This window comes from Acyrthosiphon pisum, chromosome A1 (assembly GCF_005508785.2).
Source record: "Acyrthosiphon pisum isolate AL4f chromosome A1, pea_aphid_22Mar2018_4r6ur, whole genome shotgun sequence".
NCBI lineage: Eukaryota > Metazoa > Arthropoda > Insecta > Hemiptera > Aphididae > Acyrthosiphon > Acyrthosiphon pisum.
In genome coordinates, this window is record NC_042494.1 from 29687824 (window position 1) to 29699795 (window position 11972).

The following is an 11972-nucleotide window of genomic DNA, read 5'->3' on the forward strand; positions in this document are numbered from 1 at the left end:
AATGTACGGGGCGCTAGGGTTGTAATGCCTAGGGGCGGAAAAATTGTAAGTCCGCCTCTGAGCAGAGCGACATCCACCATCCCACCTTTTTTTTTCTCAACTTCGCGCCACTTCCGTCGCGCTGGATTATTTTATAATACCTATGTAAGTATGATGTTCACTCTGATGGTTTCTTAATATTAACATGAATATTGGTGAACAAAGTCTAATCTTATAATACCTAATTAAAATAAATAGTTATATAAATTACTGAATACCAGTTACTAATACTTAAAATCACTTCATTGATTTCTTTGCCTCCTCAACATGAAATTCTCTAAATAGTAAATACGCCAGTCATGAGCTATTAACATATCTCTATTAAAATTCTAACTTCAAGTCATAAATCATAATGTAGAATAAGCTTACTCTAATAGGTACCTACCTAAAAGTTGTAGTTATAATTAAAATATAATAGGTATATTAATAAAATAAATGACTTTATTTTTAAATTTTAATAGAATCATACAATTAACATAAAACTGCAAAATACAGGCTTTTGATAGGTATCAAGAAAATAAAAATAAAGAAAACTCAGATTAGGCACCTAATCAGTAATCATATTATATAAGTAGGCAGTAGACATGCATTATAAAACATCCAGATTGTACTATACCCCGTTCAGGTTAAGATTGAACCGGCTTCGCGCATGCAGACTGAGCCGCCGAACAGTGCCTGACCCCCTATGCGATGGCTAAGTGTTCTGTGATTGGCCGACAGTCATCGCCCGCCGTCGTCGGCGCCGGTGCTGGCCGCCGTGCATACGCTCCCACCAATGTCGAAATGTGCGAAAAAAAACCTGTTTTGGTCGAGCCGCCAGTTCAATCTTAATCTGAACGGAGTATGTAATATTCTAAAGGAAATGTCAACCACCTACTTTAAAATTAAAATAAGTGAATTTTGTATTGTTCTACCTATAGCCTATTTCCTATATAAAGAAATAAAAACTAAGTAGGTAGGGACTTTGAGAGTCAAACTGTCAAGACATAATTTAATCAGTCAATAAGTGGTAATTATATTGAAAATCACGCAAAATTTGTTATTTTATTACATAAGCTACAGTAGGTATGAGTTTTTAATTTTTATAGTTCTACATATTAATATTTATTCACAATATAATATTTAAACAATAAACAATATTTAATTGACAAATTAAAATGTTTGATTACCTAAGTTATTTCTAAATATTTTTGAACCAAAAATAATTTCTTTCTTTGAATATATTAATTAATTTCCAAACAAAATAAAATATGAAATCTTCTAGTTTTTCCTTTTTTGACATTATCCGATAAGACAATATTCAACAGCCTAAGGAATTATAAACACAAACAATAATAATAATGGTATTGCTATGAGTAATAAAACTAAAAATTGAATATAAAACAAAAAACATTATAATTGCATAAGAGCTTGATCTCTAAATACGAAAATAGGCCTTTTTAAAAAATCAACTTAAAATTATATTATATGGGTAACGACAAATACAAATCAAAATTTGGATGAACCTATAAGATTTAACTAAAATAGTAAAATGTATAATTTCAAAATATATAATAATTATAACATCTTTCTTTTTTAGGGGAAATGGTATTAAATGTATTGAAATCAGTTAGAAATGATAGATTTAGTATAATATGAGGAAAAAACAATTATAAATTAAATATACAATTAATTTAAGTAAAAAATTACTTACTTACTTTTGAATTATTTAATAAATTTAGGTTGAAGTTTAGGAGAAGGAGTAGTAAAAACAACAGGTGAATTTGGTTTAGTCCAGTCAGTTTTTTGGATATTTGTCAGTTTAATTTTTTTCTGAAAATACACATAGTTAAATAAATATTAATTATTCATTAAACAATGAATTAAAACATAATTAAACAAATAAATTTTTACTTGAGATAACTTAAAATCAGCGGGTATTTTAAATTTTTTCTTTGCAGCAGGAATCGAACCAGCATTTAAGGTTGACTTAACTTGACTTGTATTACTCCCAGTGCTCAGGTCACTTTTTGTTTGATGAGGACTTGCAGTAGAATTATAATCAACATCATCATTTACATTTTGGTTGTACTCATTTTTTTTCTGTTAATCATAAAGAAATATTTTGTAAATAATAACAAAAAAAAAAATATTATACTAAGGTAAGGTTTTGTATAAAAATGTGTATATCTAAAAAATTATAATAGATGACGTAAAATGTATTTTAAACTTTTGGCATTGCAATAATTAATTAAATATTTTGATTTTTTTTTCTTTTCGACAATAAAACAATTTGCTCTTATTGTCATAAGCCAAAAAAAATTAAATAATTATTCTCAAGTAAAAAAATAAATGGGAAACCGCTCTGTTGTATAATAGCTAGTGTACCATGTGTCATTTGGTTATGAAACATATTTATATGTTATGGGACTTTTCCATATAAATATGAAAAAACTAAAAGTCTTCAGCCCTAGTAATAATTTACCATTAGACACTTTTAAACTTATTTTTCATTGGTAAAACTAAATGATGCAAACTTAAAATTAAATAAATAAATAAAATAAACTACAGTGGAACCTCGATTATCCGAGGTAATGATAGGGAGGGGTCATACGGATCAATGAAAATCACGGTTAATCGAGACTTTTTATAATAATGACATTTTATATTTAATTATAATTAGAAACACATAGGTACAATTTTATAATAATGAAATTTTAAAAATTTTGATTCAATTATAATTAGAAATATACATAAGAAAACGTATACATACAATAATGTTATACATACATACATCCATAATATTGCAGTATACGACAAGTTATTAGCGCTTAAAATATGAAGTTATCAGTCTTTGTTTTTTTTGGTTTGAAATAATTTTCCTTACTTCACTTCTAATATAATAATAATCGATGTACAATTATCTTCATATTATTATCATCAAAAATGTCATTAATACGATTGTCGATATTGAGTATTATGTAGTATAAAATGTTCGATTATAACTACATATATATCTACAGTCCATACTTATTTTTAAATTTTCGGAAGAGTGAGCATGGTTAATCGCAAACACGGATAATCGAGGTTCTACTGTATATTGAATCTTAAGGAAATTACACTATAGTAAAAACTAAAAATAGTAATTTTTACATCTTTGATAAATTATTATTTTTTTTTTTGGTCAAAGCTTCATGCAGAAGAGAGATGAAAAAAAGGCTTTAAATGTAATACAAGGTTCCTTATGTAGTTAATATTTCAATTTAAAAAATAGTGGAAAAGTAGGCGATGCTCTGCTCTATAGTAGATTACAAGTGGGTCACTGTAATGGATGGCGTTTAACTTGAATTGGACAATATATCATTGTATACAAAAACGATTCTGAGCGAAGACTGTCAGTCAGCCTAATATGATAAATAACTAAGTAGTAAGTATATTTGATAATATTATTGTGAATAAAGTAATGTATATATAACCTATTTATGTGAAACCTTGTTTTAAATGTTCAATTCTATAAAAGTTCAACAATTTATAATTTTTTAACAACAGATTCATTTTTAAATTTTAAATTTGTTAAATGTTGTCAATAATATTTGAACTTTAAATGCTTATAAAAAAATTATGACTGCGTATTATTAATATTTTTCAACTGCCATTGTAACAATATATTAGGAGCTTTATATTAAATTTTCAATCTTTTTTACTAGACGAATAAAATTTTCTTGCCATTTAAAAAAAAAATCTAAAAAAAATGAAAATGTCTTGAAACAGCTCAATATGTTTTATCAAGTATAGAAATTGATAAAATAAACATATGGTGTAAATTTCATGTATCTACAGTTATTCGTTTTTGAATTACGTCAAAATAAGAAAATCTCTACATGAGAAACAAGTGAATAATCTTGTAAAAAATTTGAACTTCAACACATAAAAATTTAATTTTAGGTAGATATATTTTTTTTTTTTTGATAAAGGTAGACAAACGTATGAGAAATCTTAAATAAATTTTCAAATCTTAGATTTAAAAAAATTTCTTTTATGAATTTCTAACTAAAAAAAAATGTGCACATTTAAGTAATTTTTATGTATTTTGTCAATATTTAAACTTTAAATGCTTATAAAACTGTATTTTTAATATTTTCAACTGTCATTATAACAATATATTATGGGCCTTGCATGTAAATGTTGAAGCTTTATGACCCAATAAATAGAATTGTTGATATTTAAAGACAAAAAAAACTGAAAAAATTGGAAACTAAAAATGTCTGTAAACCGCTCAAAAGAAGTTAAAATATATTTTTAATATTGTACCGTGGACAGAAAAAGGTAATATAAACATTCAGCAAAAATGTCATGTATTTACAGTTAATTGCTTAATAATTAAGTGTAAATCCACAATAATTTTCTATGAGAGTTAGAAAATAGAATTGCAACAATGTTATTAAGTAAATATTAATAATATAATGTAATACTATAACAATGTTTTCGGCAAAAATTGAATAAACCTACAGTGATAATATTAATTGTAAATTAAATTATTTAAATTGCAATATCAAAATACATCTCATGAAATACATTTACTATTTAGTAATATAGGCCCTACTGACAGAATCAGTTCGACCGCTTAGTATAATTTTTTGTATGCAATGATTAATCATTTTCCATTAAATTCATATTCAACACATACATTACAGTGACTTACTCAATGATGAGGAATACTCGACACCTATTATAGGCTATAGCTACTATACAGTGGCGTAGATCTACCTACTTTCCCCTTTTTTGATTTTTATGATTATTTTAAAAAGTCCTAAGACATCCCACCAAAGTACAAACTAGATTCAAATTGCTACCAGTAACCTTCCTCAAAGTTGATGATCGAAAAATATTTTTTGCTAAGTGTTTTTACTGTTTCAAGACACAAATATTTTTTTTTTGATAACACATATTTGTAAAATCAATACCAATATTTAAAAAATAAAATGTGATACTTAAATTTAATCACCTCTATTGTATTGGCATTTTTGTCTTCGTGTTTTAAATTAATACTTTTAAATGATGAGTTTAATGAATTCTCAATTTGACTTACATCATTTTTTTGCTTTAAAACATTTGATGAAATTTCTGTTATCTGCATAGGTAAAATAAAACTATTACATAATATAATTGTTTAATAAGCTTTTTGCCTTTTGGCAGTATTAATGAAAAATCTTGTTCCTAGAATCTTAACTTTGGTAAGTTAATTTTATTTTATGATGATGACCTATTTTATTTTGTTAATTTTAATACACTATTGGTAATAATATTGAATTAAAAAATATATAAAATAATTAATATTGATTACAAAATTTAAATAATGAATAGGTCATCCAAACACAGAAAAAACAAAAATATGTAATATATTCATAAGGGGCAAAAGTAAATTATTATGATGGATAGTTAAAATGTACAGTAATTGTAAAATATTCAGTTACATTCACTTACATGTGAGGCAGCAACATCAACAGATGTTATACGTTTCTTCACTTTAGAACTACCAATATGTATTAAAGGTGAACCATTTCTTTTTAAGCTTGAAATGTTAGATTTTTGAAAAGGTTTGTTTGAAGTAGAATGTATACTAACATTCATGTTTGATACTTTTCTGTCATTAAATTCAATTATACTCACATCCTATTTTTTTTAAATATAATAAATTAAATAATTAAATATAAATACACAGAAAGGTGTAAAAAGAAGTGTACTCACGTCATCAATATTATTATCTTCATCACTTAATATCTAAAACATCAGAAAATATAAGATGAAAAAAGTTGATTTTGTATGAAATGTTTGAGACAACATACCTCAATAGTATCCACAGGTTGAAGTTGTTGAGTTTTTTTTTTTGGTTCTGATCGGGAACATTGATATCTAAGTCGCATAACTTCTACATATAACTGTTTGGCTTTTGACTTATATTTCATCTGAAATTTAAAATTTATGGTTGATAAAATAAAAATAATAATTTTATTATCTACTATACATTAAATTTAATATTAAAATGTATGTCTAAATTGACCATATTATAAAGTCTGTAGAAAATTATTAGATATTTATTTTCTTATTCAGAAGCAGAATATATTTTGCTGTACTTCTATGCACAATAATTGAATTTTTAATAAATAGGATGTTATTTAATATTTATATATTTAGATGATTGGAGTAGTTTAGCACAAGTGCAACATAAAAATATTAGTGCACAAACTAAACTACACTCCTAAACTTAATATACTTACAAAGTTATAAATAATTAACTTCTCTCTCGATATTCAATTTTTATAGATTGAAAAATATTCTGTTTAGGAATATTAAATTAAAAATGTATGTTGTCATACAAAAAAGTTAAAACTTAAAAATGATAATGATTAAAAAATAGTTAAAAATACACATTTTTAATGACTCCAAATCATATATAAAAACATTTAAGAAATGTTAATATATTTCATGAAATTTGTAGCTAAGTAAAAAAAAAAAATTAATCATCCTGTATCATACAGATTAAATTATTAATAAATATATTCACATAATTAGCAGTTAGTTTTTCAATCTGACCAAAATGTTCTTTGCTTTGATTTTCTAAGTCAGTTTTTTCTCTTTCCAGTTCATTTTTTTCTGTAACTAGTTCTTTAGTAGTGTCTCTAAGTGCTTGATAAGCATTAACTAAACTTGTATTTAAATCCTAAAAGAAAAATGTAAATTATGACATGTTGTATAAAGCAATAATTAATTTTTAAGTAGTTATTAAAAATTATAATTAATTTTAATAGATAAACACATCAATTTTTTTTTGCAATTCAGGTATCAAAACACAATTAGCTTGCAATTCCTCTCGTAAGCCAGTAATTGTTTTATTAGATGTTTCAATTTCTTCCTTTAATTCAATTACTTCAGCTTGATTTTTTATCTCTTTTTCTTTTTGTAACGCTAATTTTTCATTTCTATCTTTTAATCTATCATCTTGCATTTTCAATAACTAAAAAATATATATTATATCAACGAAACATAGTCTACTAAAATAAAAATATAGTGATAAGTTTAAATAAAAACACAAAAGATTGGTTTCTACAAATATTGTTACAAATCTTTATCATATGAATAAAAATATAAATATAGATTAGTTATTACTTATTATATTGATCACTATAGAGTATTATTTTTATAATTTATACTTGGACTTTAGTAACTGGCCAACAATATTTTAATTGAAACACTAAAATAATTTAAAATACTAACATTGTCATAATTTTCACACATATCTTTAAATTTGTTTTCTGTCTCTTCTTGAATTCCCTGTTGAGATAATTTTATACTACTAATATCCTCTTCCAAATTTGTATTAATTTTTTCAAGATATTCATTCCGTTCTTTTAATGTAAAATTATCTTTTTTTAATTTATCATTTAATTCCTCAAATATTTTTAAATTATCACACAATTCTGATTGCTCTTTAATTATATTTGATTGTATATCTAGCTGTTTTTGGTTTTCATTTCTAATAAACATAAATTATCAATATAGGTATACATATTCTTAATAATTACATATTATATATATTTTTTTAATAATTACAGAGAAGTCTTCAGCATATTAACCTCATCTTCCAAAGTTTGAGTTTTAGTTCTTAATTCATCATACTTTTCATTCATGGTTTTATTTTTATTAATAAGCAGTAGATTTTTATTTTCCATCTCTCTTTGTTCTGTTTCAAAACATTGACTAAAATAAAAATAATAATTTACCAATGATGTATTTATTTACTATTTTAACTATCATAATTTACTTAAGATTCAATAAAATTTCTTTTTCTTCATTTAATTGTATATGTGAATCATTCAGTTTTTCCAACAAAATTTTATTCTGAAAACAATTATAATCATTTTAGGTATTTATATTAAAACTTATATTATTTAAATATATAAGTTAATACTAATTTTAGCTATTGAACAATAAAATAAGATTCTTTTATTTTTCATGACCTTCAACATCAAGCAATTTTTATTGTATATGAAAATATTGAAAATTATTACTTAAAAATTTAAATATTATGTTATAATAAATTAAATATTTAACATACTTCATTTTTTAAGTATTCTATTTCATTAGTACATTCTTGTAGATTTGTTTTAAAAGCAGCTACATCAAGAGAATACTTATCTTGCAACATTTCTAAATCTTGTTTTGTTCTTATCTTTTCCATAGTCACTATAAAGGGAAATTATATTGAATAGTAATAAAAATAATAAGTTTATAATTATAATGGTATATTTTTATAATAATAACTATTACTATAGGCCCGAGGACTTAGGGCTGGTTTTTTCATATCTGTCAAGAAATGTCGTAAAACTATGTGACAGATGTAAATATGTTTCATAATTTAAGACAAAAATATTATTTTGCATATTTGTTTGTTATGGCATATAAATGAATATTTGGCAAATTAAGAGCATGATATTTGATAAAATTTGCGATTCAGTTTGTAAGAATAAAAAAAAAAATTAAAATTTTAATTATAAAAAATTTGAATTAAAATAAATAATTGTGTACCTATACAATTTTATTTGTCGTATAATCGATCTCATCATTTGAATACTAACGTTTATATATTATATTATATAGACATAAATAATGTTAAATATATTTATTAAATTATAATATATTATATTTATGAGGAATTATAAGCTTACTAAAATTACAAATACCGATAATACCTACTGACATCGTTGAACAAACTATTAACCAATATTAGTTATATTTATATAATTTATAATGAGTTATCTTTATCGTCAATACATTTATTATACAGCGGGCTATACCTAATGTTACTGATAATAGATCACACGCCACCACGATTCCAATAACGTTTGTATAATTGCTAATTTCCGGGGACCGGTCCCCACCGGTCAACGCACACACATTACTTTAAACGCTAATGACGTCATGGTAACATTCTCGGTGTCGCACAAATTAACAGAATGACCCCCAGCCATAAGAGATATACATGTCAAAATATAAATGTCAGTGGCATTAAAATGTATATTCATTGCTCTCACATACAGTTGTTGTTAGGATAGTTTCAGACATGATGTCACTGGTGCACATGGTTAACGTGGCTGGATACGCTACACGCCACAACACGATGCAAATAGTATATCTATTTGTCATTTGTATATGGCCATATGGGAACCAATAACATACCATACATTATTGTATGGAAATTGACAAAAAATGAAATAAGAGCAAAATTATGGTTGAGTTAAGAAATTGAGTCCTGCTATGCTTTTTATTGATGCATATTTTGTATAAATTAAAATTTTAAGTTTTGAGATAATAAAAAATTAACAAATATCAATGTAGAACTTGTTATGGAATAAAATATGTAAAATGTATTAATTTTATAACAATAAACTTAATCTTTTAAAATAAATGTAAACATATTTTCAAAATAATTATTTGATTGTATAAGATAAAACAATAATGTACATAATTATTAATTATGTAATACTTAATATATTTGTTGAAGCTTTTTTGGATAAATATTCTTACACATTTATTTTTATATAGTGCCCTTGTATAATAGGTATACATATGTAGTTATGACTAAAACGCACAGGCCAGTCACATACAATTATTATGACTACCGACATTTTTTTTTTAGGTAGTATTAGATTTTAAAATATAGAAAAAAATCAATTTTTATTTCATGATCCTTTAAAGCTATACTCTATTCCAAATAAGTATGGAAATACTGTGCATCTCAAAACGATGGGACTGCTGTGAAACAGTTTTCGTCATGATTCTTTTTCCAAACTTATTTGAAATAGAGTATAGCGTCGCTGATACTGCAACAGCGCCTATCTCAGTTTTCCCAAAATTTTTTTTTTAATTTTCGATGTGATTTTAATGAGATACGCAGTGTTATGACGAATGTTTGATATACGCTGTTTTGTTATACAGTTTAACCAGTTGTCTAAACAAAAAAGTCTGAAATAAAATATTTCCGTACGGCGTGTTAATCTACCAATATCAACAACAAAATAATTTTATAAAATTTTGAGATACGTCTTGTTGTAGTATCAGCGACGATAGTTAAAATTGTGATGAAATAGTAACCATAAATGAGGTATTTAGAGCACATCTTACTCCAAAATATATAGTCTATTGTAAAACAATACATTATTTTTTTATGGTAGGTATATTCCTCATTTCCCTATCAGACGTTTAAGTTGAAATACATTTGCTTTTTTTTTTTATATAAATTTGTCTATAATTTAATAGATAATTACCACCACCCCACCCTTTTAAACATGACACAACTACGTGAAAATAGAGCCCTTATGCCAATAGTACAGTACCTTTCTTTAATGACTCATCAAGAGCATCTGAAATAGTCAACATTTTTTCTTGAAATGTATTAGTAGTTTGATCTACTAAAGTCATAACATCTTTTTGTCTGGTTTTTGCATTATCTACTGTGTCACCGAGTCTGTTTAAACGTTCACAAATATTTGTGAAACTGGTATTAAGGCGGATACATGTATCATTTACTGACTTCGTCCTGAAATAAATATTATACATATTTTACACTTTACATTCAGTTATTATGTTGTATATCTTTTATCCATGTATATCTACATTTTAATAGGCTTGTTTAATTTTTAATTAATTATTTAAATAAATATATTATTAATATTGAATAGGTAGGTAATTAAAAATTAAGAGAAACTATTCTAAAAAGATTATAATATAGTATAGATGTTTTCTAAAGCAATATAAAATATCATAATTTTGAATGTATGAAAATAAAATTTTACAACATTACATTACCAGTTTGAATATTATAACCACAATTTATGAAAAAATGTGTATAAACATAAAAACAATTTTTAAAGTTTACTTAATATGTTATGAGAGATTAATATGAACATGGTTAAAAAACAAAGATAAAAATCTTGTAAAAAGTCATTACTTTTCCATTATAGTCTTGCATTGGTCGTTTAGAACATAGTTGTTATTTTGAGAATTCATCATAGTTGTATGCAATGATTTAATAGTGTAATCCCTTTCAGATAATGCTTTCTCATATTCGGAGATTTTCAAAGCCATTGTTACATTATTTTGATCAATCATCATGCGTTGAATATCAAAGTATTTTACAGAATTGCAAAGGGCATTGTTTTCCAAGACTGATTCAGTAATGCCTGTGTTCTATAGAAATTTAAATTATAATTAAAATATATATATTTTTTAATTTGATTAGTTTTTAACAAAAAGTTATCACAGCTGAAATATTAATTGTGTGTACACACTAATAGAGCCTACAGAATAATAAATAATAATAGTTATTACTATAATAACAACGAGACATAATTTAAGATTAAAATTGAACATTAAACTAAAGAGGGAACTATAAAGCTGACAGTGGAGAAAAAATAATATTAGAAACCCGTTTTAGACTATAGTCTATAACGAATCCCGGAAAAAAATCCCCAGACTACAATATCACTCACAACCACATGCAAATGGTTGAACAAATATTTTTTAAACGTTAATAATTAGTATCTATAATTAATATTTAATTACAAATATGTATATTATATTATATTGTTAAAAAAAATTATATATTATAATTTATAAATAATATTTTGTTTTCAATTACGATAATTAGGGCTCGGATTTTGTAGCAAAATAAATCCTTAAAAAAGCATTTTAAGTAGCCAAAAAAAAGCCAAAAAAGCATTAATTAATTTAATTGTAAAAAAGCAAATTTTAATTACACATAAAATTAAATATTAAAAAATGGAATTTGCAACCACATATTTAGTCAAGTTACTTTCATTAAAACTCATATTAAACATATAAAACGTGATATTTTTCATCCGAATTTATTTTTGACTTCACACATTTACAAAATA

At 24.5% G+C, this 11972-nt stretch overlaps 1 protein-coding gene across 4 annotated transcripts; it reads right to left on the reverse strand.

Annotated features, from left to right (window-relative positions):
* Positions 1–1223: 1223 nt before the first annotated feature.
* On the reverse strand, positions 1224–11278 carry LOC100575738 (kinetochore protein SLK19-like). Of its 4 annotated transcripts, none has more exons than XM_003246085.4 (15): positions 11027–11278; positions 10413–10615; positions 8135–8262; positions 7841–7917; positions 7630–7776; positions 7294–7552; positions 6836–7033; positions 6584–6739; positions 5865–5984; positions 5767–5799; positions 5503–5691; positions 5024–5149; positions 1933–2121; positions 1737–1851; positions 1224–1347 (listed from the first exon to the last, which is right to left on the reverse strand). In XM_003246085.4, the coding sequence occupies exons 1-14, from the start codon at positions 11188–11190 to the stop codon at positions 1744–1746; spliced, it is 2097 nt and encodes a 698-aa protein (XP_003246133.3). In that variant the 5' UTR covers positions 11191–11278; the 3' UTR covers positions 1224–1347; positions 1737–1743. The 4 variants fall into 4 exon arrangements, with proteins under 4 accessions (XP_003246133.3, XP_016661864.1, XP_029342770.1 ...); XM_016806374.2 differs by having other exon boundaries at positions 1231–1347; positions 1733–1851; XM_016806375.2 differs by lacking the exon at positions 5024–5149.
* Positions 11279–11972: the final 694 nt, after the last annotated feature.

Bases quoted from the DNA above. Each gene is read 5' to 3' on its own strand.
- LOC100575738 (XM_003246085.4), bottom strand. From the start codon at position 11,190: ATGATGATTGATCAAAATAATGTAACAATGGCTTTGAAAATCTCCGAA. The intron at 8,263-10,412 runs GTACTGTACTAT...TTCCCTTTATAG, and splicing joins TGATGAGTCATTAAAGAAAG to TGACTATGGAAAAGATAAGA. The intron at 2,122-5,023 runs GTGATTAAATTT...TATGATTAACAG, and splicing joins AAAATGCCAATACAATAGAG to AAAAAAAATGAGTACAACCA.